Genomic DNA, 16,938 nt, shown 5'->3' with positions numbered 1-16,938 from the left:
TGCAACGAGCGCAGACACACGAAAGCTTTAACAATAGGTTTTGTTTTACTGGAGACATCAGCTGTTTTTTAGGGAGCGTCTGCAACGCCCGCTGTGTTGTGCTCAGACAGGAAACGAGCGTCAGTGTGTGTCTATTCCAAGCCTTTACACAAATATGGATTTTCCTTGACTGGTTTCTCTCCTTTTTAATCCCTCCTCTCCTCCTTGTACTTCCTTTCCTTTCTCTTCCAACAGTCCTGCTCACACCTTTAGAATGATTTTCCTTACTGATCATATTTGTATTGCTATTGAACCACTTCCTTCCAAACTAAGTCTTCTGACTTTTCCTTTTGTCAACTCCTCTTGTTTTCTTTGCGGGTGGGACATTTTCATAAATCCTCTGGGGTTCCTTTTGTCCCACGCACACAGTGAGCTTCCTCTCTCTTTTCCTTTTCGAAAAAATGATGTGGAGGTTTCAAGTAAACTAAACCCAACGTTTAAATCACCCCCTCTCATTACGGCGCCTCCACCACCACAAGAGGAGCTGACACCCATCCAGGCGGCTAACGGCTGCTCCATGTTTCCTCTTCATGTCAACGTGGAGGTGAAAAATAAGAGGAGCAGGGGGGAATCTGAGTTATTGTATCACGTAGATATTGTTTTAACTGAATTCATATTAATACCAGGTGGAACCTTTACGTTTTTGTTTTGTTTTTAACCTTGCTGTAGAGTTCAGGGTCGAAAGTGCAAATACGCTTTATTCCAATCCATAAGAACTTCTATGGAGTTAGTGGGCCATGGTGCAAGCCATGTAACATAAAAAAACAAACATATTATACGAGACTGAGAGAAGAGCCCCATGCTGCTCTTTTAGTCTGCTGGAAATTAAGAGAAAAAACCTGATCTCAATTAAATTAAAAATTAAAAAATTCAGATGACATGTGTCTGACAGAGAATATCACAACACTTTGACAAAGAAAAAGAGTCTCATTTTTTACCATGCTGAATCTTTTTCACATACTAAAACGCTTGTGTAACTGGCAGGTTTGATACACATCACCTCTTGTGTGCACAATGCTGCCAATTCCTCATAGAAGCTCCGATCTTCCTCTTCTGTTGCTGCTGTGGTGTGCCTGCTTGTTCACTGGTCGAGGTGTTGCGCTAGTTGTAAACCGAAACTACCAGAAAACACTTCTGATCGGGCGTAAATCTTGTCCGGCCGTACGATATCTGCCTTTAAAATGGCCCCCTCTTTCAGCCAATCAAATGCTAGCATGCTAGGTCGTATTGAAGACGCAGACTCTGTGAGGGCGCCACGGAGTGATCTAATACATGCACACCTACACACCCTGGGGCAGAAGAGTATCGCCATCCAAAGATCAAAACACCTCTCTGGCTTCAAACTGCTCACATTGTACATTTATTTCACTACACACCGTACAGATAAAATGCACAAAACAAAACAAGAGAAGAGATGCTGGAATGTTGATGAATGTAGAGGTCAGTGGTGGAGAGGAGAGGGAAAGGAAAGAGAGAGAGAGAGAGAGAGAGAGAGAGAGAGAAAGGGAGAGGGAGAGGCACAATTCCCACACATGGTTCTAGTTAGTTGACTCCCGTTACGGACAATGTGGTCTGGAAGAAACTTTACATTTCACAGTCATAGGGCATTTATAAGACACTTCTGCCCGCCACTGAAAGGTCGTTTTCAGTCATTTCATATGTGGATAATACTCACGGTGCAACTGAAGTACATACATAAGAGACCAACAAGGGAAAATTGGAATGGAAACAAATGGAGGTCGGTCGCGGTTCAAATTGAATTGTAACATATAGGCAGGGGAACCGAGAATGTTTTCAAGCGCTACCTGGCTGTCAGCCACATTGGAAGTTAGCGCAACTGCAGATTGAGGCTACAATACACTATTTTACTTTTCCTTCTTTTTCAAAACAGACATGGACAAATTCTGTTTTTTTGTAACCGGAGACTCACAAATCCAATGAATGCCATGTGTATATCAGCTGTTAGCTAGCTAACCATGGGAGGTTACTACACAACTCAGAATACCACATATATACTCATGAACTAAATACTCTCTAACTGCCAGATAGCTAGCCGGGTTAGCTGGTTAATCTTTTGGTAGTTTATGGTTCGACAAAAAGGGGCAAAACGTCAACTTCAGCAGGCATGCAGCGGAAAGTGAGTCTTATGTTTGTCACGGGCTCCATCTTTATGGATAACTCCACATGAGATAGTGGAAGTATTGGGGGAAGGGAGGGATCCAGTGCCTTTGTGTCTGGGTTTCAAGTTCACCGTTTAAAAAAAACCTCTCCTTTGCTTTTCCATGCCTGAATCCAGAAGGATCATTAAATGGAGTTAAAAAAACATAGGCTTAAGCAATGTCACGGTCACATTCATAGTGAGAAAGCAAGGAGACCGTACGAAGGTACGTGGGATTACAGCAGATATGGCTTCAAACAACAAAATCACTGTCAGATTTCAAGTACATCCAGACTGAAGGCATTTATGAGAGATTGTCCAGACACAGGTCTTAAGTTTGTCCCCGTCTGTAAATCAGGTCACAATTGTTTGCAGCCTTTTGGATTTAAAGTGTGTGCCTTTGTGCAAAGCCTACAAGGATGTTTAGCCTTCATCTAACTCCACCTTTGCATCTATATGTTTGTGTGTCGTTAACAGCCTGCTAAGTTGATGTTGGCACCAGATGAAACGGCTCGGGGGGGTTGGGGGGGGGGGGGGGGATATCAACTCTGTGGAGTTGTGGTCGTTATAAACTGCAGGCTGACACAGAAACACACTGAACTTGTGATGCAGATAACACTGGGAACACACTCTACGTAAATCACATTTAAAAATGCATTGGTTCACATCCATAAACATTTGGTTCCCACAGTTGAGCTTAACTGGCGGACGTTAGAGATGTTAAAGACTGAAGGATATCTCAGAAATCAGTATATAGGTTGACTTCTTTTGTTCCTTTATATATATATTTAAATGAATCAAATGGTCAGCATCTGAAATTGTAAATTTATATTTATATAGGCCATTTAAAAAGAATATTTCCACATCTTGTGAATTAGCTTAGACGAGAGCTCCATAACATGTTGGTACTATTAAGCATGACGCTAGAGCCGGGAGGCGATTAGCTTAGCTTGTGAACAAGGGATAAACAGCTCGTATCCTTTTTTTGAAAGTTGAAAACTACATCTCGAAAGCTCACGAATAAACACTCATTTGTTTTATCCAAACTCAGACATAAATGTATAATACAATCGTTTGTGGTTGAGGGAGTTTCTGTAAATTTTTTAAACTATAAATAAAGAAAGGAAAACAACAACAGGCGTTCGTCAAGAAACAGGTACAGCGCCTATATTTCCCTCGTCATGTTAGCCAGCTAGCTAGCTAGAGGCAGCTGTTTTCCCAAGCTTCCATTCTTTATGCTAAGCCAAGCTAATCACCTCCTGGTTCTCCATACTTAAAAATTAGATCTGCGATTTAAAAATCTCCAATCTCCCCTCCGATTGTCACGATGGACAACTCTGGTCTGAATTAGCACAGTCTTGTATTGTGTTCCTAGTGTAAAGCTGCACGTACATTCCTCTTTGCATCCTGGTCTCATAAAAAGGAAGTCATACCAAGGCACATTTAAAGATCATATGTACAATTGTGTCAACATTTTGCTCTTCACGAAGCGTAACACAGACTATAAATAGACAATACTTTTTACATAAGGCACAGGTATTAGTGGTGTTTATTATCTCATAGCTGCTGCTCCCCAAACAGTATCTGGGCGTACACAGTGCCGCTGCACGACGCCTTGGCTTCCGGAATGGGCTTCACCAGATCCAGCTCTGCGTAGGTCAGGTTCTCCTCCACTATCTTCGGCTGGAGATGGAGGAGGAAGATGGCAGAGGGGCAGAGGGAGGTGGCGAGGAAGGGAAGTGGTATCAGTGGTTAGAAAAATATATTCTCGTCTCTCCTTGGTTTCTGCTTTACAGCGTTGTTTTAATACGCGAGAGCAGGTTGTGTGCAGATGTCACCTTGCGTGATTCTTGGGTGGAGGTTGCCAAAATTCAATTACTTTATGCTGCCATTTAGTGCCATTAAAATGCCATTAAAATGCCTAGTTGCCAAAGAGACACTTCATTCCAGTGACAATGTAAACCACATTAAACCTTGGTTATGTGGCACAGTTTATGACATTATCCGGTACTTTTGAATACATGCATTCCTGTCACATGTTGGTTGCGCTTCATTATATGTTGCACGGAAACAATTGTAGCCTGTCACTATGAATGCCTTGCTAGGTATGCTAGGTTTCAGCCAAAAGCTACCAATGCGTGTGTGCTCTTAAAAAAGCTTTCTCCAAAGTGATATATGCAAAACAGACAGACAGGCAACAATACAGAATGAGAATGAAGTAAACAATGTATAAAAAGGTCATGCACAGAACTCACCAACACTACTTTCCGTTGGGGTTTTAAAAGTTTGGGTTTCCGTGTTTTGTCTCCAATGGGAACTGCAGGGACAAATCAAAAGTCAATGGTTTTGCAGATATCTGTTTAGCAAATCTAATGTGTGTGTATATATATATATATATATATATATATATATATATATATATATATATATATATATATATATATATATATATATATATGTATATATATATGATTTTTATATATATATATATGTTCACTTTGTGTTGACATAGTAGTAATAGGAGAAGTTTCAAGACTCAATCAATGGGATTGGTCTTCTGAGTATAGAGCTCTGAATGATGCACAATAACCAGTCAACCAGCTTAAAGCTGCACTAATCTGTGTTTTCATATTAACATCACATAACGATGTGTAATGTCAGAATCGCCTCTAGTGAATTGTCACCTGACCCCGTTGCCCCTCTCAGACCAACAGCACTTTAGCATCTTTCAGCTGACTTCTTTGTTTTTAAAGCCTGCAATTTAAGGGGAATAGTTGGGCACTTTGGGGAACACATTTATTCACTTTCTACCTGCATGTTAGATGTGAAGATTAACGGCACTCTTGTGTATACAGAAGAAACACTGGTAGCCTAATGCTGTGCAGCATTAACAAAATCCACCTACCAGCAGCTCCAACGCTCACCGATTAATATGTTATATCTCGTTTGTTTCAAACAAAAAAAGTGTAAAAACCAAAGTGGCCTGTTTGGAATGTGCCAGACTATCTTTCCAGTTCTTTGGGTCGCTGCAAAACGGGAGATAATCTGGCATATTACCCTCTGTAAAATAATGAATCAGCATTTTTACACTGGTTTTTGTACTGCTTAAACAAACAACATATCACGTACATAATGATAAATGTTCCTTGTCGACCACCCAAACCGAGAGCTTGATGACTTTGCACTGGGATATTATATCAGTTGTGTACTGGTTGTTTGGAAAAGTGTAAAAAACAGAAACAACATCTAACATCAGTGTCACAAAACAAGGTCAGCCCTAAAACACTTGATGACGTGACGGCCATTAAGATGGTACTGAACTCAAAATATATATATTTCTTCAGTAAACAAGATTATCTATTACTTTCCACCTACGCGGAACTCAAGAGTTTTGATGTGGAAGGGGTGGATGTTGACCTCAAATGCAGCACATCTTCATGTTTGGAAAGCAAAGCGGAACAAAAGGAACCAAGAGTAAACCTCAGAGTGATGCTCATGCTCAGCTATCTCTGATGGTGTTCCTCACTGACAACAATGACTTACGAGGGTTATTTACTCCTGCAAAAATAATCTGATTTAGAAGGATGTCGAATAAATGAGCTACTTTGAGCGACCCGTGACACAACGGTAGGCGTGAATGCACCCATAGACTCCTATTGACCTTTTGCTGGGATCTCTGGTGGTATCTGGTCTTGGTAGTCTCTGCTCCTCTTCTTCCTGTACCTCCTCTCCTTCTTCGGCAGAGCGGGAGAACCATTGATCATACTGGTGACTGTCTCTCCTGAGCTGGATTGAGACCAGAGTATCAGAGGTTCAGTGCAGTTAAAAAGACTGGAGTGTTTGTTTGCTTTCATGTGTGAGGCTGTGTTACAATCGTACCTGTTCTGAGGGCTTTTGACCAAAAGGTAATTATCTGCAGAGATATAACACATTTAGAAACATAAAAAAGGTATGGAGACAAAAGAAACTTAGAAATGCAAAATGGAGTTCTAACTTCATGAAGAAACATGAGGAGTCGTATAGAAAAAAAGATGGAGACAATAATAGAAACAGGATGAAGGTCAAAGGTCAGGGGAGAGTTATATTGATTTTGCTTCTTACCTTTTAACCTCTGCTTCCTCTGTATGTACTGGCAAGTTACCGTGACCGTGAACATGCACATACACAGCAAGCCCACTGAGCAGATCAGCACTGCACACAGATACACATCTGAAAAACAAAAATATGTACACACACACACACACACACACACACAGACACGCACATCAGCCTCATGCCTCCTGCTGAAAATACAGTATATGTACTTGTTTTGCTGAGCTATTTAAGGCTCTGTGCTATATATCCTTTGGTTTGGGCTATTTTTTGCCTGCCAAGGACAGAGCGAGTCAACCACAAACACACGCAAGCACACACACACACACACACACACACACAATAAAATGATGACGTCTTACCTTCAAACAAACTCCACAAGCTCTCTTTGGCCTTGGTGGCCGGTATGACATGCACTACATGGAGAAAGAAAGAGAGAGAGGGGGGGGGGGGTGGGGGGGGGGGGGGGGGGGGGAGTCATCATTGTAAACTTTCACCTCACATCCCCCTTGTTTTCCTTTTTGTGACCTCACCAACATTTACATCAAAAATATTGACAGGAACATTCTGACCCTGGTCCGTTTAAAAAAAAGCATAAATCACAATTTAGAATACTGATGACATGCCTAATTAGGATTGTTAAGCATTGACTGGATAAGTCGGGATCAGTCAACAGTTAAAGAGCAACACGTTAAACCATGCACCATAACGGGCATGAAGATAAGCTCATTTGACTTAATTAATGTTTTTAGCGTCACCATATCATTTTTGGGAGTGGCTTACTTGACATTTCGGAGTAGATGACCAATGCACCCTAAAAAAAAATCAAATATGAGCATCGGTGGGGAATAAAAGGCATGTGATTGCTGCCTTAAACTGTGCATGAAGAATCCCAGCTATGTGCAAAAAAAGGCTGAGCAAATATGTTTCCAAAACTCAACCTGAAATCTCGCTCCCGCACAACGCACTGGTTTCTCCGGCCCATTGTGACCACAGCCGCCTTAACGCCGCTGGGCTGGTGGTAGGAAGCTCGTGAAGTAGTGACACCCATCGGGCCATCTTGAAATACCCCAAACCACCAGAAGCTGACGACAGGCAGGCTCGCCGTGGAGACTTTCCCACAGCCAGACTTGTTGTGCTGGCTGACTGGCAGATATGAGCATGCTTCAGATGATTCCAAAACTCATCTACGCTGTAGGGGCTATTACGTGGATCCTCCCTGCATGCATTGATCCTTAGTACTTCAGACAATTCTTGACTAGAGCATTGATACCTACAACTCTAAAAACTAAAGCGCAACTCCACTATGTCTTCCAACCATCTAGAAACCAGAAGCTTCCTGAGGGATTATTGACAAAAGACTTTGATGACCTAAGCGTCAAACATCACATGATGCTCTGGGATGTTTACTTCAAACAGCCTGCAGTTCAGTTTCTTCAAAACGACTCATTTTCCTACTATATTTCTTGACCAGCAATAACAGGGTACCCTGATACCAAACTGCTGACACACAAGTTCACCGAGCGCTCTGTCAAGCAAAGATAAAATGCACTAAGCAGCGGTGCATTTTGCCCAAAGAGGTGAATATTCCTCTGGCTCTCAGTTATCAGATTTGTTAATACTTCCTTTACGACTTTTGGTCGAAAGGATTTTATGGACCAAAAAGGTCCTCTGTGGGGAAGATACCTTTCGGTCCCCATCGGTGAAACCACTAACCCTACACTGCCCATGTGACCTACATTCTGCCGTTAGAAGGTACCAGCCTCCATCACGATTAAAAGGCAAGAAGATTGGTTGTGGATCATTACGTCTTTTGCTAAATATTGACTTTATAAAATATGAGAGGGTTTGTCGTTTGAAGGACTGTGCTAAATCAAAGCCTGTGCTTACAGGAGAATGTGAGGGGAAAACCCATAATATCTGATTCGCTCGTCTTGATACTTTTCAGACTTTCAAAGATTGCCACCAATCACAAATATAAATCAGACTGAGAAGATGAAATGCCGTAATAATCCTTTTTTAGTGTGAAATGAAGAAGTTGAAGGAGCTGGCCGGTGCTTGGTTTTGGCTCCACTGTTCCAGAACACGTTCTACTGTTACAGCTTGACAGTGACCCAAAATGTCTCTGGAAAGACGAGAAATAGGCAATACTCTTGATTCATAATCTTGATTCATATTTGATCAGCATCGCCTAGTTTGACGGTTTGATGGTGCGTGAGCTTCACGAGCAGTGATTGATTGACAGCTGTGTTGGAGACTCCTCGGCTGTGATTGGTTGTTTTTCCGTATTTAAAGGAGGCAGAGGAAACGCATTTGAGCAAACATGACGAATAGTTATTTTTATTCAAGCTACCGACTGCAGCTTGAACTGCAAACGCGATTTACTGTAAAGCCTTTTTATGGAATGAAATCGTATATATTATATAACAGACTTTCTCCCACTTGTGTGAAATGGCAGCTGATGTAAATCATCTTCTTTCACAGTAAATTAATCACAGCGTAAAAAGCGATAACATCTCTGACGTTTATGTGGTGTGTTCTTTCGCCTCGGGTTCTGTGCAGCTCTGTCAGTGCAGCTGTGCATGTTGGATTAATCAGAAATGGGATACATCTGGTGTATGCCATTAAACTGGCCTTTATCCACATCTAGAAAATGGCTTTTAAATGTCTGAAGACCACGTCGGACTACAGTGGAAGTATTCAAACACGCTACTTTTTGTCCGTCCAAGCAACAGAGTTGCATTCATTTGACTGACTGTTTCAGATTTGTGGCTCTTTTTATGTGCCCCAACAAACTTGATACTGTAAACATCAATACACAGACCGGAGTGAATAAACCTCTGTGTCTTCACCATCTGCTGAGTCAGTCACTGCTCTGACTCACTGTATTACAAATGACTAGAGATGAATGTAAGTACACAGCGACCTTGTGTGTCTTAACAAAGCTTAGAATAAATCACCCTTTAACTTCCTGCTGTCTCTTTCCTCTTTTCTTCTTATAATTAGCATCTTTCAGGACATTATACTCACTGTGTCCCTACTATATAGCAATAAACACAGGCCTATTTAGTTGGCTTCTAAAAGAAATACCCTCTACAGCGATGTTTGTGACCCAAGAACTGCGATATACAATACCCAGAATTCCATGTTGCTAAGCTTAAAAACCATCCCACATCCGTGTGCCGTGCACCTCTTGGAAGCACCCTTGTTAACTGGCAGCCGCCCACATGTGTTATAGAAATACCTACGAGTTCAGTTTGTTTATGCCGAGAGGAGGCTCTGTCCACAATGTCTGCCTTAGGTTTTTCTACCAAAACCCTCTGACCTCGCTGGATGTGTTTATTATAGCAGCAATAAGTAGAGTAATGGGATTTTCATGTGATTGTGGAAACACCTGGTCCCCTAATTTTAGCCGACCGACAGGAATTCCAACTCTTTGACGCCGCAAAGGCACACTTTTGTGCACATAAAGGCTCAGTTATCTGCTGTTTCTAATGTGAAGCGGGGACCAGGAGCAATGCAATGGTCCCAGAGGGTCTTTAACCCCCCACCTGTGTAGCTGATGTTTATCATAGCTGTCAACCGTTGGTGTGGATACTGGGAAGGAATACCAGCGCCTGCTGAGCCGCTGGACAAAATAGTGCAGTTTTCCTGTGTTGATGGAGCTCTGGACTGTCAATGATAATTACTCAATCTAGATCCTGGACATTGTTTTGTTTTAGGAATTCTTAATTCATATGGGGAAAAATCTAATAGTTTACCTTGGAGTTCATTTAGTTTTCCCCGATTTTAAAATGGGCCAACAAATATATATTTCTTTATATATATAATAATTGTTAAGGGGTGAAAAAAGCATTTGAAAGTACTCTTAACAGCTTGCTAATTAATGGAGGTAAACCCAATTGTGTACAAAAAAATGATGTGGCTTAATTTTCTACATGTCTTGCCATTCCTGATGTAATTGCAGTATTCATTTAGAAATGTCGCAGTAGGCTTCTTTATTAATATATCTGAAACCACAATGGACTGCACTTCCTTGGATTAAAATAGCTCTCCACATCCTTGACCACAGAGGTCAAGAGGTAAGACAGCAGCCCGCCCGACTGTCACTGAAAACAAACATCCAAACTTTACCTTCCTCAGCACAACTACCTCTTGTTCCAATTCTGCTGAGTCTCTCGGGGACTCTGTCTGCTCTACATCTGGGAGGGAGACTCCATGTCCGGGCCAATGTCAACAGCTCTCGGTAGGGACTACGTGTCTGCCCGGGCCCAGACTTGGCCGTGGACACCCCCAAAGTTAAGGCCGGTAGGAACGCTTCCATGGAAAATGCGGTGAGTAACGTCTAGTGTTGTTCAACACTGACAGTAGGTAATACTATTACCCATCTTTAGATAGTTGCAAGAATTAAACTTTGTCATGGACTCATTCCTTAGATAAACCACTAAAAAACAATGAGCCTATTTCACGTGAATGTCCCTCCAACTGCTTTCTGCGGACCTTTGATGTGACCCAGCACTGACCAAACCTACATCCAAGCCATGAGGGTTTCGGCTTTTGCTGCTCTAAATGCTTGGTGTCGGTTATCTCTGGGGTACATTTGACACATTTCCAGTTAAAAGGAAATCTGGATTAGCATTAGCCTCACCAATCACACAAATCCAACCTTCATTTATACAAGCACACACAGAAGAGGACATCCCACTTGACTGACAAAATGTAGACACCTTACCCCACTTCCTCATGCCATACAGAGGTGAAGCCAAAGTGTCCCGGATATGGGAGCTGCTTTAGAAACAGAAACTGATTGGGAGGTTATTTGTATAATTGACGTCTAGTTTAATTTTTTTTGTTTGGACCATGTCCCATTCGTTAACATGGAGAAGGGTGGAGTTTAAACCCATACTGCAGCCAGCCACCAGGGGGCTATCGAGATATTTTCGCTTCATCTTTGGGGAGCTGTCATGACATCTTTAAAGTTAAACCCAATCCCTTCTCCCGAATTATGATTGTTTAATGGCAGCTGATAGGTCTGTTGAGCTTTGCATTTGTCCTTTTTGCTAGCCTTTTTCAAAGCCCAGAAACACAAGAGCAAAAACACTCGAATTTCAGTTTGAGGTAACGTCCTTGTAGCGGATCTACTCGCATCAGTCATCATTTCAGCCTACCAGCGCTTGTGTAGCCTACCTCTACCTGTCTTAAATTGAGCACCCTTTGTTGAAAAAAATAGGAGAAAAATTGTGTGTGGTAAATCATTATTATCATTGCAGATTTCACATTACGTAAAGGGGAAAATTCTCATAGCTTTAAACGTGTCTGGTAATATGAAAGTGACGGGATTTCTGGGCAGTATCTGGTAACAGTGGATTTGTCATCCATTCCGTTGTGTGAACGTCTCCAGTGCCAGCGGGGGCATTGAAACCACATATTCTCTTTGCTCACTCTCCAAGACCATCTACTCAGTCAAAGCCGCAACTCATTGAGATGGAGGAACCTTTTATCTTCAGACTTGGTCCTTACCAATGACATTTTGCCTCCCAAATCAAAAACAGGGCAGCCTCACAGCCAGATGGATAACATCATCCAGTTGTAAGATAAAGTGCTACTACTGGAGATGCAGAACTGCTCCCCGAAGACATTGTATTGTCATCACGATCTTGGCTTACTTACACATCAGCGAGCCTATAAACATTGCCCAATTTGCTTCAAACTGAGAGTTGGCACAAAAGAGTTGTTACGCCCCGTCTCTCTCCTTTGGTCATTTCGAGGAGTTTGAGAGTTAAAAGGCCATCCGAGCTTTTTCAGAAACTGCTCAATAGCTTTCTGTTATAACCTGGCATCTGTGTTAAACCTTTTGCGGCTTCACTATTATCAAATCAGCATTTCTCATTGCTTCTGTTGTGTTTTTTTAGAAATAGCTGTTAAGTCACCACCCAGCACCATCAAAAGCAGTGATGTCATTGTGTGAGAAACTGGGCTACAGCTACTGGTTTCGTCTACCAAGAGGGAATTGGAGCAGCCTAGCGCCAGAGGTTCCCCACCTTTTTTTTTATTCCCAACTATTATTCCACTTATTCAAGACAATAACATTTCTTTGCTATTGATACTTTTCAAATAAAAGACAGGAATCTGGGATCAGGAATCACATCTATGCTACTTAAGAGTCCTTAACCACAGTGGACACTATATTGAGAAACCTGTCGTTAGGTTTCGACTCCAAGGTTGGGAAATTGTGTCCTAATAGCTTAAGAGGTGATTCCTTAAAATAAGGAATATGTCTTCATTATGTGCACACAACTAATGTATTTACTATTTTTGTGTTTCCTCAAGTAAAGTGACACATCATACAAACTTGTGTTTCATTTAGCTTAGTATTGAATGACAGTTTTGGTCAAACTGGTGAGAGGCAGCGGTTGGTTGGTGTGAATTAGAGCACTCTGTCCTGTTCTTCCATTGGTCTGAACAACTCTACCCTGGCATTTGGGGAAATGGGTTTCTTTAAAATATTTGTTATGATGTTGGAATCTATTATAACTAATAATAATAGTAATAACTTTAAAAACTATATACAATAATATAACTGACATGAAGCTAAACATCTCCTTTGCTCTCTGTGAGGGAGCAAACTACAAACTTAACAGCAAAGGCGTTGGGTAGAGCATCCGTTGAGGAAACGCTATTTTTCCCATTTACAAAGTTTTACACTCTTGCAACTCGACAAATGTGCAACAGGGTGATGCTCACAGAATGCTTGCTTGGTACATCTTCCAGGGATAAGAAAAGGCCAGGAAAAACTAGAACGGTCAGCTGAGCACTCACCTCTGAGCTCAGTAGCGGCGGTGCAGTTGGATGAGGCCTTCCAGCGGTCCTGGTGCTTTCTGAACTCCTGCACCCGGCACATGTAGAGCCCCCGGTCCCCCTCGGACACATTCAAGACCACCAGGTCAAATATCTTCCCCTGCTTCACCACCGCCAGCTTCAGTTTGGGCCAGGGGAAACTCTTGGTGTAGTTGCCATAGAAACGGGCTTTCCTCATGTTGACGCGGGCGATGAGGACTTCGTCCTCTGGCCGTTCCGCGCCTTTTGGCAGGAAGGACCATTTCACCACCGGCAAAGCAGCGTTGCGACGCCGCTGGGACACAACGCAGGAGAGTGTGACATTTTGACCCTCTTGGGCCACCGTGAAGGGGGAAGGGGTGATGGTGACGTTGATAGCAAAAGACAAATCTGGAGAAGATTCATACAAGTCATTTTAGAACCATTTGAAGCACGTAGTATCAAGATGTCTGGATGACTGTTGATTTCTTTTTGTATATAATATACACATGTGATACCTCTTTTAAACTGAAAAAAGATGTCAGAGAAGTGGATGCAGGTTATGTCTTAACCAAACACATGTGATGGCCATGCTCCTCTCTGGTTTTGACTGCCTGTTGGTTAAAGCAACCCTTTGATTTTCACTTTAAACACATTCAGCTGTTTTCTGCCTCTCAACTGTGTTGTCTTTGCCACAGAGTCAAACCAAGTGCTAGAACTGAAACTGAATACTATCTATTTAACCTGTGATGCGAGTTTAGTATCTTTTTGTTTGGTTTCTTACTGTCATGTCATCTCTCTTGTTATATTGTTGTTGCTTCTATTGTTTATTACTTGATTTACTTTGTTGGATTGTAATTTAGTTGTTCGAGTGTAAACCCCATTGACTTAAGTAAGAATTTAACTAAGAATTTAAATCCCCAAACAGTACAATCATTATGTCCGGGTTTAGTAATAAAATAACATTTTCGTAACTCTCTTCATTTGAGACATTTAGTTACAACAGCGATACATTCATTTAGCTGAATATGTTAAGCCTCAAGAACAAAAAGGCAAGTTCTGTCATGGAAACAGGATTATTTGAAATGTGAATTCAACTTTCATGTTCAAACTGTCTAATAACCTAATCTAATAAATAAATAAATGGTAAATGAACGCCATAATTGGACCAGAGGCATAAAGAGGGGGATACCAATGGACTCTACGCCCCTCTTGCTCAGGCCGCGCCCGTCTTGGAACATCGAACTTTCCTTTTGATCTCAACTGCACGCCTGTAAAGTTTTGCGACTGCATTTTGAACGCTTTCAGGCCTATCGCGATGTGTCAAAATCTGTCCACAGACAGACACATAATAATAATCCATTTAATTTATATAGTGCTTTTCAAGATACTCAAAGACACTTTACATTATACACCGTAGACACAGCTACTGGGAGCAATGCAGGGTTAAGTGTCTTGCTCAAGGACACATCAACTAGGGCAGGGATTGAACTGCCCCTTGATTGAAAGACGGGCATGCTAACCACTGACCCATATAAACCCCCTTGAGAAAATGTTTTAGATAACATGGACAGGACGTCAAAGGTTGATCACCCTCTCATGGTATTCAGTTTGGGAGTCACCATATATTCACGCTGTTCAGATCAGTTTCTAGATGGTGTCAAATACGTGTCAAATGTGAGGAAAAAAATTTATTTAATTGAAGCTTCAGGTTGTTTCAAATGTTTTTTTTCTGAAATGTTCCCGATAATCCAAAAAATGTACATTGCATTACACATAATTGAAAAATCAATTTGGTCTTTTTTGTTTGTTTTGAGTGACAGAACCAGACAAGGAAAACACCGCCGAGGGGCTGAAAAGTGTTGTCTTGTTGACTTTGAACTCTCAAAATGTTTTGAAAGAAGATCACTGAAATCCTCGTAAATTAAATGTTCAAGTGTAACAAACAGCTTTGATCCACTTCAAAAAGCACCACTTTTCCCTTTTGGAACTTCCTCTCTCATCTCTTGTGATTACACGCAACTTTAAAAATAATAAACGTGTTATTTTCTTGCCAACATGACCCTGCAATCTTTCTCTCTATGGACTATGTTTACTTTAGCACAAAAGAAGCTCGAGACGTTCCTTTCTAACCGTTGGTGCTCACCATCTCCTCACCCATCACCCCAACGTCCTCTCTGATTCTCAGACGTTGGAACACATTTTGTCTGCACCACTTCCACTTTGGTATGAAGCAAAATAAGCTTTTCCTACCTCCAAGCAGTGCTCGAGTCAGGAGAGCGAAGACCACAGAGGAGATCTTCATTTTCCACGACTGCAGCCTCCATAAACTCCCAGTTAAATGCCTCTGAAGAAAAGAAGCGCCAGGTTTCCTCCTCCTCTTTCTCCTCCTCCTCCTCTTTTTCTTCTTCTCTTTTTTTTTCCAAGCTGGGGAGTGTAACATGAAACATTGAACGCTCTGTTTCTACTCAGAACCCCCCCCCCCGTCTTGTCACACACAGGGAAAGCCCATTTGGCAGGGTCACGTGCACACACACACACACACACACACACGCACACACAAGTGTGAACAAGTCCAACACACACACACACACACCTACACACACACGCGCACACACATAGACAGGTGAAAATGTGCGAGGACACGCACACACTCACGTGCACCCCCCCCAGACACACACACACACACCTCTGCTTCCGTTGAGTAAGTGGGAAATGTAATTTCCTGTGCAGGATGGGGGCGGGGCCTGTGTGTTGTTGAGATTGACACCGAGCAAATCACACTTCCAGCTGTGGAGGACAGCGGGTGCAGACCAACGTCAGGGCTTTTATTTTTGAACACACACACACACACACACACACACACACACACACACACACACACACACACACACACACGCACACATGCTGACACAGTAGGAGGGGGTGGGTTGCAGTCTGATTGTGGGTGGGCAACTTTGTAGCCGCATTCAAAGTTTCTAAATCACCCTCAAGTTAAACTCCTGTGGTTGCTCGTCCTGCTTTCGAAAATGGGTCCAAAAAACACTTATTTGTTATATTGTTGTGTGTCTGTGCGTGTGTGTGTGTGTGTGCGTGCGTGTGTGCCCACATCTATCTCCCCTCATCTCTCGTCTCGTGCAACGGGATCCTGCAGTGAATCTTTGTACAGCAGGGTTTTGTAGAACCTTTGCGGGCTTTCACCAAACACTCAGACAGCATGGGCCGTGAGGATCTGGGACACTTTTGATGAACGGATAACAAAGGAGACGGCCCGCGGGGGCCTCATAAGTGCATCCAGTCTGGCGACGTTTGACAAACACGGCTCTTCCTTCCACAAAGAACTCCCCCACTTTACCAAAGCTCTGTAGTCGGCATTCAGTGCATAACATGGTGTGGGATTCACAAAAGTGGGACTCTCAACACGGTGCTCATGCATGTGTGCTGCTCATCATCAGCTCGGCAGAGAGATCTGACCTGATGTTCTACATGTGAACAAAATTAAACGGTCCAGCGCAAAAAAACTCCTGTTTTCCTTAACTAGCGAGTCCGCTGCAACCGCCTGGAAAGTGTGTAAAGTGAATAGTGCATTAGTATGAAAACTGTATCTTAAAACTGCTTTAACTTTTCTGGTGGAAGAGAAGCTCCACAACAAGCTAACAACATGACATCACATCCTTTTAGCTCTCTTTTGGTCTCCACATGGTCTCCAAATGATCTGGCTACTTTGATCGAGGTTTGAATTTGTGGGCTATAAAACCAAAACAATGAGCGTAAAGACGCAAAAAGGGGCTAATCTAATCCGGCCCTCTCCTTTAGTTTTGTTTTGGTCTTTG

At 42.3% G+C, this 16,938-nt stretch overlaps 1 protein-coding gene across 3 annotated transcripts; it reads right to left on the bottom strand.

The window, feature by feature from the left end:
• Positions 1-1,372: 1,372 nt before the first annotated feature.
• Positions 1,373-15,802, bottom strand: vstm4b (V-set and transmembrane domain containing 4b). 3 transcript variants are annotated; one of them, XM_034558934.1, is made up of 9 exons: positions 15,795-15,802; positions 15,359-15,532; positions 13,109-13,516; positions 6,652-6,705; positions 6,299-6,406; positions 6,077-6,110; positions 5,859-5,983; positions 4,453-4,514; positions 3,755-3,880 (listed from the first exon to the last, which is right to left on the bottom strand). In XM_034558934.1, exons 2-9 carry the CDS (start codon positions 15,408-15,410, stop codon positions 3,755-3,757), a joined length of 969 nt encoding a protein of 322 aa, XP_034414825.1. In that variant the 5' UTR covers positions 15,411-15,532; positions 15,795-15,802. The 3 variants fall into 3 exon arrangements, with proteins under 3 accessions (XP_034414823.1, XP_034414824.1, XP_034414825.1); XM_034558932.1 differs by lacking the exon at positions 15,795-15,802 and having other exon boundaries at positions 1,373-3,880; positions 15,359-15,718; XM_034558933.1 differs by lacking the exon at positions 15,795-15,802 and having other exon boundaries at positions 1,373-3,880; positions 5,859-5,978; positions 15,359-15,718.
• Between the last annotated feature and the right edge of the window lie 1,136 nt (positions 15,803-16,938).

Source organism: Cyclopterus lumpus, chromosome 19 (genome assembly GCF_009769545.1).
Source record: "Cyclopterus lumpus isolate fCycLum1 chromosome 19, fCycLum1.pri, whole genome shotgun sequence".
In the NCBI taxonomy this organism is placed as follows: Eukaryota; Metazoa; Chordata; class Actinopteri; order Perciformes; family Cyclopteridae; genus Cyclopterus; species Cyclopterus lumpus.
The sequence above is the reverse complement of the archived record's forward strand: the minus strand, read 5'-3'. Positions and strand labels throughout refer to the sequence as shown.

What these genes read in the sequence shown, in the direction of transcription:
- vstm4b (XM_034558932.1), bottom strand. Translation starts at nt 15,548, where the DNA reads ATGTTACACTCCCCAGCTTGGAAAAAAAAAGAGAAGAAGAAAAAGAGG. An exon ending in GACTCGAGCACTGCTTGGAG is followed by an intron (nt 13,517 to 15,358) that starts GTAGGAAAAGCT and finishes AATCTTCTCCAG; the next exon opens with ATTTGTCTTTTGCTATCAAC. An exon ending in CGCCGCTACTGAGCTCAGAG is followed by an intron (nt 6,706 to 13,108) that starts GTGAGTGCTCAG and finishes TTCTCCATGTAG; the next exon opens with TGCATGTCATACCGGCCACC.